Source organism: Natator depressus, chromosome 5 (assembly GCF_965152275.1).
Source record: "Natator depressus isolate rNatDep1 chromosome 5, rNatDep2.hap1, whole genome shotgun sequence".
NCBI lineage: Eukaryota > Metazoa > Chordata > Testudines > Cheloniidae > Natator > Natator depressus.
In genome coordinates, this window is record NC_134238.1 from 27,340,255 (window position 1) to 27,357,127 (window position 16,873).

The window sequence follows — 16,873 nt, forward strand, 5'->3', positions numbered from 1 at the left end:
AAGAAAGTTAGGAAGCCAGTAAAGCTGGGAAGTTGGGGAGGGTCCAAGTTGGGAGCCAGTCAGGTTGTCTGGAAAGTTGCAAGGGGGCCTGAGGAAGAGGTTATGGGAGTGGCCAAAGCTGGGTATCTGTCATCTCATGGAGAGGGAGTGGGAACCTGTCATTGCCTATCCAAATCTTCTGAGATTTGACCATCACTAACTCCAGGCAGGACACTGCCAGGCCTGCAGCCCCTGGCTACCCACTTGCAGATCATGCCTCTGCTAGTTAAGCAACACGGAACCAGGAAACAATAAGTCAAGAGAAACAAAGGATTTAAATGATTTACATTAATAATATTTCTCCTTTTTTTTTTTTCCACTAATGACAAATTATTTTTTCTCGGAGGCATTGGGTAGCATGTATCCTAGTGCTAAAAATAAATAAATAAAAATGCACATTGAACACCAATCACACCAGCTAATCTCCTTAAACATTTATTTTTATCATATTTTGTTTTTGATTAGCAACTGTTTAAGCTATAGGCACTCATGAAGCATACAATTCCATTGGGCTGATCGCTCTTCTGCCAGCAGGAACCTTGAGCAGTAGAATAATTGCAGCGTTCATGCATGTCTTTGAAGGCTGTATTGCTTTCATAAGAAACACCTGTCAAAAGAAAGATTAGGGAATTCACATAGAGAGTAGCTATCATGTCAATCAGATAGTTTGCCTTATTTTAAATAGTGAATGTCACAGCTTACTGGGAACATGATTTCAGTGTTTCTCTAATATGGTTCTAATGTAGGCTGAACAAGTCAAAGAAGGCCTGATTTTTCAGAAGTGCTTAGCACCTATAACTCTGATTGACGTCAGCTGGAGTTATGGGCGCTTAGCACTTCTGAAAACCAGGGCTTCAATGTATTTTAATTTGGTAAGGTGATTTGATTGTGCAATACAGTAGAAACCATACTTGGATATGTAGTCTCGGTGTACATTATTATGACATTTACCTTCCGGACTGTGTTATAAACAGGGCCAGTTGTGAATTGCAGGAGTAAAATAAAGCAGTTCCTGTGATTTTAAGGACTTCACAGTTAGTTGGAATGGAGAGGAGGTGCTAGAGATGTGGCTCCTTTGTTGAGGAATGCGTGGCCCCCACACAAGCTCTAACTTAAACCATGGGCATGAATGCCCTACGGGTGTTACACTTTTAGAAGACAACATGGCTGAGCTGCATTCCAGCATGCCGGTTCTGTTCTCCATCTTGCCTGCGCCCTGAAAGCAACGTGTCCCTCCTTCCCCTGACACTGTGGGTGAGAGAGCGAGCTGGCACAGGGAGCAGTGCAGCTGCCTCTACCAACAGAGAGTTCCCCATGTGCTGGGGGACTTCTCCAATGGCTGGTCCCTATTGGCTTAAAGCCACTTTGCACCGGAAAAACCTTACAGGCCTTTCCTACGTATTTGCTGTTTTTTGCAGGGTTTTTCTCCCAAAATTAAATAAAAAAAAAAACAAACAGTTTTCATCATTTTCAAGGTGAAAGACTCAAAGCTGCTGTTAAAGTAATACTAGGAAGTCTTATTAAACTCACCAAATAATGAAAAGGAGTACTTGTGGCACCTTAGAGACTAACCAATTTATTTGAGCATAAGCTTTCGTGAGCTACAGCTCACTTCATCGGATGCTGTAGCTCACGAAAGCTTATGCTCAAATAAATTGGTTAGTCTCTAAGGTGCCACAAGTACTCCTTTTCTTTTTGCAAATACAGACTAACATGGCTGTTACTCTGAAACCTGTCACCAAATTAATAGAATTCAGGGTTAAGAACTTTCAACTCCATTGTTTACATCTCATAGAGAGACAGACAGACAGAAACTGGGAGGCAGAGTCTGACTGGAATTTCAGGGCTCAGTTTTCAGCCTGGACTTAGCCAAGATCCCCATTCTTGTGCCTGCAATTTTCTGAGCACAACATGGGTCATCGAGATGCCCAGCTACCCAATTTGCAGGTGCACCATAACTGAGCACACAATTATTTGCATCCAAAAATTGCAGACGCAAGATGGAAAGTCAGTTTTTAAACACAGTCTCAGAACATGGATCTAAATCAGGTATTTAACAGGGTTTATTAATTTCATATGGATGATGCACACAGAATATTTCCATTGGGGTTGCTTTGGGAGGGATACAGGTCATGATGCAGCAAAATCTTTTCATTTAAATACACTTGTTATGTTGGAAGGTGTTAATGGCTGCCACCAAGCAGGTCTGATCTAGAGACACCCAGACCTTGTTAAAGCCATACAGATGCAAACCACCTTCCCTTCAGGCAAAATGGAAGGAACAACTAAATGCCTCTTTATGCAGTAATAGCTGGAAACAATAGAAATTCAATACCCAAGTCAGTGGTCCACATGGCAAGGCCGACCAGAGGTTAAACTGTGTGGGTTGAGAGATTTCCCTGGGACTGATTGCAAACACAGCAGCTAATGGCTGGCTTAGCAAGCCATTTGTGTGAGAGAGGCAGAAAGCAGAGAAAGCCAGCTGAAAGGGAGAAAGCAGATGTAAACAAACAGGATTGCACCAAAGAATACCTGACACAGCTCATCAATTTCTCCTTCTACTGGAAACAAACCTGTAAGGCACCAAATACTGTTTGGGCCAAAGGGCAACACAACATTACCATCACAGTGAGGTGCTACTCACCTTTTTTAGACTTGTACAATTATTTTGCCTGAGAACAGTGGCTTTTTTCGATGCTGTCACCTTGGCATGGCCTGCCCCCTGGTCCTGGAGCAGGATTATTACACTGACGAGTTCGAGTGCGTTCTCCTTGCACGCAGTGGGACCAAGCAGTCCAGCAGCTCCAGCCCCCATCGGTGACCTTTTTATCTGTATTGGGCCAAACCAGCATTAGTCCAGCAACCTGCTGCCTTGGGTGTAGTGGCACTGGTGCAACTATTCAGGAAGTAACTATTTTGAAGGAGCACAAGATGGAACAGAATTCAGCCCAGACTCTCAACTATGGTGGCTCTAGAAACCCAAAGCAGTAAAACTAATTTTCATCACAAAGAACCAACAGATTGGATGCTGAAAACACATAGGGCCAATGGCACTACTGGGTGCTCAGCAGTTTTGAAAATCCAGCCATATATGTAAGTGTCTAAAAATCAAATACAGAACCTCACTTTGGACACCCATTTTGACACAAGGAATAAATCTATTGCATAAGAAGGGGCCATTTCTACAAAGTCACTTTTCATGGCAGAACTGCATTAAAAATAGCCATTTTTCTTCAGGCCTTGTCTACCCTGGGAACTGGGATTATTTATTCTGCAGAAGAGAAGAATGAGGGGGGATTTGATAGCTGCTTTCAACTACCTGAAGGGGGGTTCCAAAGAGGATGGATCTAGACTGTTCTCAGTGGTACCAGATGACAGAACAAGGAGTAATGGTCTCAAGTTGCAGTGGGGGAGGTTCAGGTTGGATATTAGGAAAAACATTTTCACTCGGAGGGTGGTGAAGCACTAGAATGGGTTACCTAGGCAGGTGGTGGAATCTCCTTCCCTAGAGGTTTTTAAGGTCAGGCTTGACAAAGCCCTGGCTAGGATGATTTAGTTGGGGATTGGCCCTGCTTTGAGCAGAGGGTTGGACTAGATGGCCCCTGAGGTCCCTTCCATCCCTGATATTTTATTCTATACGATACGCTGGGGGCCAGATCTTCAGCTGATGTAAACTGGTGCAGCGCCATTGAAGTCATGGAGTTATGAGGATTTACACCAGCTGATAATGTTTAATTCACTATTGTAGACACAATTTACACTGGTGTAGCTAACCATCCATGACATATAACTGGATAAAATGCCCTGGTGCAAATTGTACCACATCAGTGCAAATTGTGTCTACACTAGGGGGTTGCACTGGTTCAGCTCCACCAGCGGCTAAAAACCCAGTGTAGATGATGTAGACTATGCTTTATATAAATAGCTACGATTACCTTAGTGTTTGTATTGTTCCTTACACTTACTACATTATAGCAAATACTGAGTAATGTTTTTTAGTTATCGAAGGCTTTGGGCAAATTGTGAAGGATGAGCGCTACAGGGCAGAGAGTGTTACAGGTCAGGTAGAATGTCAAAAGAAGATTGCTTTCCCCGCCATTGTCCTGTGTGTTAATAGGTAGCAGGGAACAGTTGGTAGCAGGACTGGAGCACAAGAGAGACTTTGTGACGTAGAGATGGGACTTGAAATGTTAGGCTGCCTGCTTATTGGCACCTACAATATACTGGACCAATCTAGCTGTAAGCCTGCATTATGTGATCATGCAACATGAGGCATACATTTGTAAGCACTGGGCTTTTGCAGAAAACCTGAGGAAACCCAGCTAGGAAAATGGAAATGGCTCTCTTGCCTGAATCTGATTCTCTGCTTTGGTTCCATGCCATTGCCAGTCGACATTCTTGCTCAGTTAATTTTCTTGTTTGAGAGAGTTTTTGGATGTCTTTAAAAGGCACAGTAGTGGACAGGGGATAGAGAGATGAATCTCTTCTCCACTTAACAGAAATACTTTACAGGCTAAAAACTAACTTCCATCCCTCATGCCCAGCTGAATAGGTCAACAGAGTGTGTAAATCTGTTCTTAGATATAAGAACTTACAGATAGTGTTTAATTCTGTCTGGATAAAGACCATATTTTCAAAGTATGCTCCAACATACATGCTGACAACATGTTAATTTATGTCTGCTTAGAACATTGACAGTGCATGAATATCTACTAACCTTCATCTACTCTTGATTTGGGGATTTGGCAGGCATCTCCCTTAAAATAGCTGGAGCATAGACATATGCACTCTCCATCCACCAGCAACAAGGTACCACCATTTTTGCAGGGTTTGCATTTGCACACACTGTACTCTGTAATGTATTCCTCAATGGCTCTTTCCAAATTCTGTTTCTTTATATGTGCATCTTTCATGTTTACTGGAACAAGAGTGTATATTGGAGATGGCTGTAAAGGAAAAAAACCCATACATTATTTCCCCTATAATCATGTCTAAATCCTTTCCTTATACAAATCTTTAGAAAAAGTTATTTTAAACAAATCCTTTCTTCTGATAACATGAAGTCTCCTTACTTATAGTTTGCACCATGTATCTGGTATAACGATTGGATGTGGGTTATTTTAATCCTGCAGCAATGGCATGCAGACCAGATAGCTCAAGATTCAGATCCCCATAGTTGCACCCAAAATACATTACAGAGCCCACTGACATAGTCTTCATCCAAAGAATGGGTTGGAAAATGATATTGACTATAACATTCTTATATAAATAAATCAACAGTGCACCCATCGCCTGGAATGCTCTGTTCATTTCCGGTCACCTTATCTCAAACATGTTTATCTAAAAGATACATTCTAGTTCAAACAAGAATTATTTCAGGGCAGTTCTATGGCCTGTTATACAGGAAATCTGACTAGATGAACACAGCGGTCCCTTCTGGCCTTGGAATCTATTAATCCATTAAGAAGGACCAAAGCTACTAAGATGCACTAAGATGAAGAAACTAACTAACAGTTAATGATAAGCAAAGTAATTCTTGATATTTTCCTCACCATAGGAAAGGGGACTTTCACAGGTAATTATGATATATGAATTTGTAACATGGCCTGGAAGAAACTCTCCTTACCTTCTGCTGGATCACCACTGGAGCATCAATCAGTGAGTTAGCCCACTGTATATAATCCTCTACATCAACCACTTTGGCATTCCTCAGTAGCATTTCTTTTATTTTCACAGAAAAATCAATCTTCCCCCCCTCAACCAAAGAAATGATGTCATCAATAACTGCATCATCATCATGAGTGTCTGCAGAGAGAGAGAGAGAGAGAGAGAGAGAGAGAGAATGACTGGAAGTTTAATGGCCACAGATTCTAGCACAAATCAGCTCACATCTCCCCAAAGTGACTAGAAGAAAGATTCCATCCTATAAGACTGTGGTGAAATCTCATTTAACTTTGCTAATTCTCCATCATTTGAGAGAAATCTCATTTTATGAATTTTGCAATCACACCAAAATGCCAAAAACGTAAGAAAAGAAAAAGGGGCTTCTAAGGGGTTAGCATGGCACGGATGGACAGGTGGGTAAACCAGATGTCACAGAAATGGATGTAGTACACATTGTTTAATGAGTGCCATAGTATCACCTGAGCTGCACTAGGAAAGGATAAAAGGTTAGACTGGCCTGGGTAGCACAGCTAAAAATCGAGTTGCATGAACAGAGCAGTGCAGGGAAGCCTGCAACACCTGCTTGTCCTGTGCTTGGTATTAAATCCTTCTCCCTCAGCCTTTTATGAACACTGTATTAGCTTAGACATTTAACTGGTTTTAAAAGAAGGGGAAGAAATCAACATCCTCTCTCTTTAAGCAAAAGAGTTTGCAGTTTTGATCACACAAACTAAAGATACACTTACAATTTGATTTCCTGACGATGCTTTGGCATTTACCACCTTTTACACCACCTTGGAAAGCCAACTCTTTATTTACTAGACTGACATCTAAATGATAACCGAGACATTTCTTTACATCATCTTCCTTGACTCCTGCAAATGCAATTAATTTGGAGATCATTAGGGGAAAATGCATATTTGGTTTTAAAAACAAGAAAATAAGAAAAAATGAATATGATTTTATACTTCTTGGGAGCCAAGTTTCAGGACTGCTGAAAAAACGTGTTGCCTTCATTCTTCCGCTGTCTTTCACCCCCTCTCCCAGGTTATGAATTCAATGCAGTTTGCCTCTGGAGTTTCGACCTATTGGTGGGCTGCCCAGTGATTAGGAAAACTCTAGGAACACTCCCTCTACTCGCAACTCCTTAAAAAGGAACATTCTCCTGTTCTCCAGGGCTGCCCTTCCTTGAGGGATGATTCTTCCCCTCTTTCCTCTGGGGATTGTGTCTCTCTCTGTTGCTTCTCATTTCTTTTTTTATGTCTGTTGTATCACTGAATCCTCTCAATCTTTTCCTTCCCCATCACCCGGTCTTACCCAAACTGTTTCCTGGATATTCCCCTCTTTCTACCATAAAGTTAATGTAACTTTATTAATCTGTTCCATGACCGCCCTCCCACCCCATCACGACCACTCTTATTCTACCCTCTCTCTCCTACAGCTACTCTTTTCTATCTATTGATCGCAAATAATTGAAGTCTAATCTTGTTCTACCACTGCAGTCAATGGGAGTTTTCCCTCAAGATCAGTGCCTCAGAGAGCACCTATCACCATAGTATCTAGCTGGTGAACATAAGAATATAAGTATGTATAAAGGACTTCTCTGTCCCAACTCCTTGCTTATTGCCTGGGCTGACAGGGAATTTTAATGCCATAAGAGGCATGTATTTATTTGTTTGGCTTCAGAATTCGCATGAGAATTATTATTTTTTTGTTTATTTTAGAATGATCACTTCAATCTACCACAAAAGCCATACCTCCCAACACTGCATGTGAGGAAGGATTAAGTTACTGCTTTCCTATCTCAACCAGAGAAAAATTCCAATATTAACATTAAAGGCTGTAAAAAAGTTCCAACACAGCCAAATACAGCATCTGCATTCAGTGAGGTTCTCGATTTTACTACCAATTTAGATGTACAAAGAGATCAAATGACAAGTTACCTATGATCACAAATTGAATTTTGTAGCTCAGCTAGCATTAGGATTTGGGATCCTCTATACACCAGACCACATGGTCACCAATCACTAGTAGTATTTGAATACTGTAGTTTTTAAATAAAAGGTTTTCACGGATGACAGACTTCCATTAAGATTGTTATAAAAAGATGGCCTTAAAGTGAATGAGCCAGATTCTGATCTTATTTACACTGGTAGAATTCCCGAGTGACTCCACTGATTCCAATAAAGTGACTTTGGTGTAACTGAGATTAATGTTTGGCTCAGGATTTTAATTCTGAAAACGAATGACCAAGGCTCCTATCCTACAATGAGGTACACAACATGGTCATTCCCTTGCACCTGCATGGAGTCTCACTGACTTCAATCAGGCTCTGCACAAGGTTCTGTCTCCACATCTCATATTGCAGGATCAGGGCCTATTTGTTGATCTATTGGCTATAGGCAGAGCAATAAAATGCATACCTTTTAACTGCATGGCATAATTATCCAACACATACAGAAGTTCGTATTTTCCTCCCACAGTCCCAGAGACAGCATAATGTGTTCCATACATTTCTAGAAATCTAAAATATTCCCCCTTGTCATATTCAGTGGGCAGATACTTCACATCTTCAAGGAAAGCATCTGTTAGCTGTACACGCTGACTTCGCATTTGGAATCTTCCCAGTTGTATTTTTCCTTTGACATGCAGAAAGGTTTGTTTCTGTACAAAAGGCACAATCAGACATGTTTTACTCAAAAGACAATGCAGAACTTTCAAATATTGTATGGGATACTCTAGCATTTTGGGACCAGGACAAACTTGTTTAGACAGAATAAGCAGTTCCCTAAAACTTCACCTAAAACTTAATCTGAAGAAGTAGCAAGAAGTTTGGATAATTTTAGGGTTTTTTTCCGTTTTTGCACAACTCTCCACTTCCCAATTTCAGTAAATCAGACTCGTTGTGTTCTACTGTTTTCAGATATCACGTGTGTAGGTTTGTTTTTTTTTTTAAAACCAGATTCTCTATAAAATACTTCCCCGACTTAATTTTGTGACATACAAAAATAATTCAAGCCAGTTTGCCAGATAATGGGCCCTGTTCCTCCACCCTCAGAAGTCAATGAGAGATATGCCATTGCCTACAATGGGAAAAGGATTAGGATCTTCCTTTTTTGGAAGTGCCCTGCTACTCTTAAACTGTCAGAATGAAGGGTGTAGCTCCATTTTCAAAAACACACATAATGAAATCAAATCCAGCAGATTTCCTACTATGCAAAACAGTAAGTCATATGAGTGCCACACTCTAACTAGATGTAATACTACATACAAATCATCATTATGGTTTATCATACATGGCTGATGTTGATGCAAACAGAAAAGCTCATATCGCAGCCCAGATTAAGGTTGGGGTATTGAATATTTCATATGCCTTAAGATAGGAGCATAAAACATGAAACAGTCTCACTTAATGGTGCAAACAAATGCATAAATCCAAAGCCTCAAGTCAACATTAAGTGAAACAAATCCACACAAAAGGACAAGACTTTCTAAAATAGGAGCCTAAAGTTAGGCTTCCCACTTATGGGGAACGTTTTCAAATGTAGGCATCAGGCTCCCAAGACCCATTTCTATCTAACTATGGTACTTATATTGTCCTCATTAAAGTAGAGCCTAAATATCTCAGAATCTTCAATGTTTTTGAAGCCAATACCATTACCCTCATTTTACAGGTTTCAGAGTAGCAGCCGTGTTAGTCTGTATCTGCAAAAAGAACAGGAGTACTTGTGCCACCTTAGAGACGAACAAATTTATTTGAGTATAAGCTTTCATGAGCTACAGCTCACTTCATCGGATGCATGCAGTAGAAAATACAGTGGGGAGATTTTATATACACAGAGAACATGAAACAATGGGTGTTACCATACACGCTGTAATGAGAGTGATCAGGTAAGGTGAGCTATTACCAGCAGGAGAGAAAAAAAACCTTTTGTAGTGATAATCAAGGTGGCCCATTGCCAGCAGTTGACAAGAATGTGTTAGGAACAGTGTGTGTGTGGGGGGAAATAAACATGGGGAAATAGTTTTACTTTGTGTAATGACACATCCACTCCCAGTCTTTACTCAAGCCTAAGTTAATTGTGTCCAGTTTGCAAATTAATTCCAATTCAGCAATCTCTTGTTGGAGTCTGTTTTGGAAGTCTTTTTGTTGAAGAATTCATAGAATCATAGAATATCAGGGTTGGAAGGGACCTCAGGAGGTCATCTAGTCCAACCCCCTGCTCAAAGCAGGACCAATCCCCAATTAAATCATCCCAGCCAGGGCTTTGTCAAGCCTGACCTTAAAAACTTCTAAGGAAGGAGAGTCTACCACCTCCCTAGGTAACGCATTCCAGTGTTTCACCACCCTCCTAGTGAAAAAGTTTTTCCTAATATCCAACCTAAACCTCCCCCACTGCTACTTGAGACCATTACTCCTTGTCCTGTCATCTTCTACCACTGAGAATAGTCTAGAACCATCCTCTTTGGAACCACCTCTCAGGTAGTTGAAAGCAGCTATCAAATCCCCCCTCATTCTTCTCTTCTGCAGACTAAACAATCCCAGTTCCCTCAGCCTCTCCTCATAAGTCATGTGTTCCAGACCCCTAATCATTTTTGTTGCCCTTCGCTGGACTCTCTCCAATTTATCCACATCCTTCTTGTAGTGTGGGGCCCAAAACTGGACACAGTACTCCAGATGAGGCCTCACCAATGTCGAATAGAGGGGAATGATCACGTCCCTCGATCTGCTCGCTAAGCCCCTACTTATACATCCCAAAATGCCATTGGCCTTCTTGGCAACAAGGGCACACTGCTGACTCATATCCAGCTTCTCGTCCACTGTAGCCCCTAGGTCCTTTTCCGCAGAACTGCTGCCTAGCCATTTGGTCCCTAGTCTGTAGCTGTGCATTGGGTTCTTCCGTCCTAAGTGCAGGACCCTGCACTTATCCTTATTGAACCTCATCAGGTTTCTTTTGGCCCAATCCTCCAATTTATCTAGGTCCCTCTGTATCCTATCTCTGCCCTCCAGCGTATCTACCACTCCTCCCAGTTTAGTATCATCCACAAATTTGCTGAGAGTGCAATCCACACCATCCTCCAGATCATTTATGAAGATATTGAACAAAACCGGCCCCAGGACCGACCCCTGGGGCACTCCACTTGACACCGGCTGCCAACTAGACATGGAGCCATTGATCACTACCCGTTGAGTCCAACAATCTAGCCAACTTTCTACCCACCTTATAGTACATTCATCCAGCCCATACTTCTTTAACTTGCTGACAAGAATACTGTGGGAGACCGTGTCAAAAGCTTTGCTAAAGTCAAGAAACAATACATCCACTGCTTTCCCTTCATCCACAGAATCAGTAATCTCATTAGATTACTGATTAATACCTGTATAGCCTAACAGTATGCTAATTTCAGGTCCTATGAAATTACTACATACAATGTTTTATGCCATTGAGCTTACCCTTTCTTTGGAGTACCGCAAGATATAATTTAGACTTTCATTCCTTGAAAACTGATAGCCAAGGGAGCTGTTTATAGATGTGGCCTGATTGTTTTCAGTAGGTGTGTATTTTACTGACATGGAAACCGAAAAATATTCTTGTTTTTCATGGTAAATCTCTTTTATCATGGTCACACGATCATAGTAGAACTCAGTTGTGAATCTTTTCTCAGCTTTTGTCTTAGGAAAAAAGAGAACAACAGATAAAAAACCATGTATAATCTATTTAACAAAACCACAATAGCTTAAAACTTATGTAATGAACAGATACTAAAACTGCATGTTTTATTCTCATGTCATCACAAATTGTATGATAAAACAAACAATCTATATAAAACAGGTGCTGAGGAGCACATAGTAGATGAGGGTCTAGGGACTGACAGATATAATACTGAGTCAGTTTGTATAGGGTTTGGACCCAACCTTCAAGAAATAGAACAACATTAAGTCCATGGAAAACAGAAAAGTTTGTTTACATGGTTGCATTGTCATTTCAAACAAGTAAAACATTAATGAGGGCTGGTCAAAAAAGATATCCATTGAAACTGTTTTGAGATGGAAAATTGGGTTTTTGACAAAATGAAGTTTGGTTGGTTTGTTTGTTTTGCAAAAAGTCTCTTTTCCATGGAAACTTTACATTTTTTGTTGAAAAAATAAATGTCTGAAACAAAAAATATTTGGATTTTGTTGTTGTGCTATGGTGCCTCATGGAAGCTGTAGTTTGGTTCTCCTCTATGGGCTAGGCTCCCTACCCTGGCCACATCTCCTATGATTAGGGTTGGTAGAATTTGATTTTTTTTTTAAATAATTTTGATGGATAATATCAATGTTTATTTTAACCATTTTTGTTATTTTTATCCACTTAAATTTCACAGTTACAGAAAATTATGGGTTTTCATCAATTTTTATCTGTTTAAATGTTCAGATTTGTGGGAAATTACTGGGGGGGGAAGGGTCATATCATTATTTAATGATAACAGACATGGATTTCAAAAAGCTAATGCTTTATAACTGTTAAATCACAAATAGTCAACATCACATGTCAAAATACACAAAGTAAATAGCTTTAAATCAAACTAAGATTTCAAGCAGCATTTTTCTTATTTTGCCTATTGGTAAGTTTGGATTATCATAGATGGAAATACTTTTTAGTTGGTTTGTGTACGTATGGTGAAATGGACATTTACCAACTTTTATTGATAAAAAAAATCAAACCCTTCCAAGTCTACCTATGATGCACCATGGCCAGAGACCCCCATGATGGAACAGTCTCTTCTCATCCTGAGGGGAGACTGTGGTGCATCATGGGAGTTGTAGTTTAATCAGGTAGTCTGGCCTATATAGGAAAATGGGAGCATGAGGCACGTGAACCACAACTCACATGGGGCACTCTGCCAGCATTTCCAAATGGAAAGAATTTGGTTTTCAGCTGAAAAAATATGTCAAAATGTTCTGTGGAAAATTTTGATGAAAACAAAATTTTCTGTCTAATGAAAGCCCATTTTCTGACCAGCTTTAACTAGTATGTGAAACAACTATTGCTGCACTTTGGTCTTGATTTCTCTATAGAACAAGAAGAAAACTGGAGATTAGATACTTTCAGAATATAAAGGTGAATATTTTCAAAAGTGACTAGTGATTTTGGGTGTCAATATAAGGTGCTCAATGCAGTCTGAAACACTTTAAAGCAGCCTGTCTTTTAGAAAATGCTATATAGCTCATCTATGAAAATCAGACTCCTTTAAGAGCTGTCAAGTTGGCAACCAAATCAGTAATCACTTGAAAAACTTGGCCAAAGACTGCTGTATGGAGGATATAATTTGGATTTTACTTTGACAACACAAGAATCTCACAGAGCTTTCATGGAGAAACCAAAATCATTTGCAGAAATGTCATGACAAGTTTCACACTGTTGCTTCAGAATTTACCATTGTGTTACATGGTTGGCATGATTTTTTTTTAATCTTTGCTCGCAGTCACTGAAAATGCCTTTTATATGTGACAAATGCTTGTCAAACTGTGACCATTTTGTAGATTCAACTATGACATGCATAATTTAATTTCATTTGGCAATTTTAATTATTTTTGCCTTTGCAGGGTATGTGTAAAAGGCAAAATTATCCAGTTTCACACGTGGCACGAATGTATCATAAAACTCTAAAAAATCAAAACAAATGGAACTCCTTCTCCCTCTCCCTCTCCCCCCCCCCCAACATCTGGATCAGCTCAGCTGTTCATAAGTAAGCTAAGTTGCAGTGACTTTTTCCCCCTTTTTTCTTTTTGCTTCGGTTGGTGTAAAGTCTTCGCTATGTAAAACTGGGAAAGTGCCATTACATTTAAGGGATTATAATCTTCCATTTCCTATTAGGATGTAGATAGGAATCTTTATGGAGTCTCAACCTCAGAAATGAAGCAGAATTGCCATTTTACCTTCTTTTATCTTCGGTACCTGTCTATGGCTAATTCCGAATACCTGCTTTTAATGTTAAATAAAAATACTAATAGTATCATATTTTTTGTATTAGCAGAATATACAGGTTTGGTAACAAAGAAGTGCTACCACCATCAAAAATAAATATACATCTTGCATGGCAAGGCTTTATGGGTCAGATTTAGCTACCTTAACTTGTATTGGCACAGAACCTTAGCTGCTGTGAAGTCAATTGGATACATAAGTTATAACTGCTCAGGTACAGAAGTATTTCTCCAGGAAAAAAGTTTAACTAAAAAGTAGCTTTTAATATTTTTCAGGAATTTCTTCTTGAAGCACCCTTAGATTGCCACCAAGTGACTTCTTGCTTATGTAGACGCAGAAAACTAGGTAGCGATAGAATAATAGTTATTTTTAGCTATAAACTGAACTGAGGCGGAGCCACCAAAGGGATTTTAATATTACTGTGAATTAGCATCCAAATCTCCTAGAAGTCTTTGAAAAATCTTCATCTGAATCTGCAAAGGAAAGGTGATCTAGTGGTTATGGGACTCAACTGGGGCTCAGGAGAGCTAGACTCTTTGGGAAAGTTACTTAATTTCTGTGTGTGCCTCAACTCCCCATCTGTAAAATGGAGATAATAATGCTCCCTTCTTCCCACCTGTTCTCTCTGTCTTGACTATTTAGAGTTTAAACTCGTTGGGGAAAGGACTGTCTTTTACTATGGACTGAGTGAGCACACTAAACTTAATGGGTAAATAGGCTACTTCTACACTTGGAGCTGGAGGTGTGATTCCCAGCTCACATACACACACTCGCTCTAGCTCTCATTGAGGTAGTGCACTAAAATAGTAGCGTAACTGTGGTAGCCTGGGTAGTGGTGAGTAGAAGCACGGGGTAGCCGCCCCCTGCACAAACCCACCCAGGCCCTGTGGTACGTAGTCAGGAAGGCTAGCCCATTCTGCTGCTCCAGTTACACTATTGTTTTAGTGCACGACCTCAATGAGAGCTAGAGCGAATGTGTGTGCAGGAGCTGGGAATCACACCTCCAGCTCCAAGTGTAGAAGCCACCTTAGTTGAGACCCCTAGGAACTACCATTAATACAAATAATAAATTCTATTCTCTTCTGAATTCTGCCAAAATCTTACTACAGAAGATTTTTTAATGCCTGATTTAAGAGAGAATTTTGACATCCTGTTGGAAAACTTAATCTCAGTCAACCTTCTCCTAATTTTTACACAGAGACGTACATCGTAGTTGAGAAAAGCAACGTTCCATGGCTTGCGGTAATAGGTCCCGGTATTCCCATCACGCACTCGGTCACAAACACCATTAAAATACTCATTTTCAAATGGGCTTGCCATTGGCTGCATCCCTAGAATGTTGATTCTAGAAGGAAAATAAAATAACATGTTAAACTTCAAAAAGATGGTGTTAGCACCTTTAGCCTGTAGACAGTGGTATTATGACCTAGAAAAGCCAAACATAAAAATTACATATGACAACCGACAAAAAACTGAATCCTGCTGGAATTTAAAAGCTGGAGTTCCTGTTGGTTCAGCAATGATATTAAAGATCCCATGAGACTTTTCACAAGAGTGAGGGTTTGCCATATTATTTTGCCCTGAGCCAATGTATTGCCATAGTTCATCTCAAAAGTTACTGGATTTAATGGTGCTACAAGTGTACCATGTGTTTTGCATGTTACATTTGTTTATAAAGATTGTTAAGGGTGCCCAGGAGCTTGGGATGGAAACTCCAATAGTATAAATCAAAGGACTAAGTAGGAAGCAGTATGTCCTAATGGATAGGGCACTGCATTAGGACTCAGGAGAGCAGCTGGGATGCTCAGTGACACTAGGCAAGTCACCTCTTGGGGCCTTAGCTTTCCCATCTGTAAAATGGGGATAATGATATGTCCTTTGTAAAGCACTTTGAGGTCTGTGGATGAAAAGTGGAGGAATGAAAAAGTGATTGGTATTATTAATAAAAATGAAACACAATGGGATCCTTTGAATGAAAGGAACCTATAATAAAGACCTATTTCTTCTCAAATAGCTATTCATAGCTAGCAATCTTTATGGGATCAAAATAAGGATATATTTTTCCCAATACACTTTTATCAGATTGTTTCTAAATACTCAATATTATGTTGTATATTACTATATTTTGCAATATCAAATGTGTACAGAAGCCACCCAGGCTTCAGAAAGAATACACACCTAATTTTATCCTAGACTCTGCTCAGGAAGAATAACGAGGAGTTCTTGTGGCACCTTAGAGACTAACGAATTTATTTGGGCATAAGCTTTCGTGGGCTAGAACCCACTTCGTCACCCCTAGCCCACGAAAGCTTATGCCCAAATAAATTCGTTAGTCTCTAAGGTGCCACAAGGACTCCTCGCTGCTTTTGCTGATACAGACTAACACGGCTACCACACTGAAACCTGCTCAGGAAGAATTAGAGCTTGGGCACTACAATGGCCTGGATCGGAGGAAAGGCAATTGAAATAATAGCAAACACAGGAAAGTTAACAGATTCATCTTCCAGTTTCATAGATCTGGTGATAATGTGAGATACAACAAGCGTACAAAGAAGATACACCTAAAATCACTCCTTCCTGTGCGTTCTCACACTGGGATTTGCCTTTCCTTGTCTGTCTTCTAGATTGTAAGCTCTGGAGCAGAGGCTGTCACAATATTTGTGTCCTGTGCAGCACCATGCACACTGTTGACCTTAGCAAATAGCTATCATTCAACAGAACAATGAACATCGCTATTATACATCTAAACAATATTTTCCTTATAGGAAAGCTAACTAATTGTAACAACACTAAAAGACTTTAAAGTGCCTAGCACATTTATAACGGTTGCTTATTTTTCTGTTATAAAGGTCTTCATTTATCCATTTTAGACTGTCTTAGATAGAGATGATGTGGAAAGGCTAATTTTCAGTTGAACACTAGGTGGAGCTGCAACATGCTGATATTTTTGTGTGTTCCAGTTTATGCTGCTGATTTCCAGTTTGAGTTGTAGATAAATTACAGGCCCTTCCCCACCTGACCATGAAACCCCAAAACAAAAGAGAACAACTCCCCAGACCAATAACCAAACCTAACAAGCCAACAAACCTCCAACTACCTGGAGGATGGGAAAGGAAAGGTAAATATGTACAAAGAAAAGAAGATGAAAAAGGCTGCTGTAACCAATGAAGCTCTGGGGATTCTGTGGTTCATAGGATGTT

The 16,873-nt window shown here is 40.0% G+C and overlaps 1 protein-coding gene across 1 annotated transcript in view; it reads right to left on the minus strand.

The window, feature by feature from the left end:
* Positions 1–468: 468 nt before the first annotated feature.
* Positions 469–16,873, minus strand: part of C9 (complement C9) — a 32,899-nt gene continuing 16,494 nt past the window's right edge. Inside the window, exons 5-12 of the mRNA XM_074953919.1 lie at positions 14,880–15,018; positions 11,159–11,377; positions 8,127–8,367; positions 6,450–6,578; positions 5,666–5,844; positions 4,757–4,985; positions 2,684–2,869; positions 469–646 (exon numbers count right to left, since the gene is read on the minus strand). Of these exons, the coding sequence (XP_074810020.1) occupies positions 2,703–2,869; positions 4,757–4,985; positions 5,666–5,844; positions 6,450–6,578; positions 8,127–8,367; positions 11,159–11,377; positions 14,880–15,018 (1,303 nt within the window). The 3' untranslated portion in view covers positions 469–646; positions 2,684–2,702. The remainder of the gene's footprint in view (positions 647–2,683; positions 2,870–4,756; positions 4,986–5,665; positions 5,845–6,449; positions 6,579–8,126; positions 8,368–11,158; positions 11,378–14,879; positions 15,019–16,873) is intronic.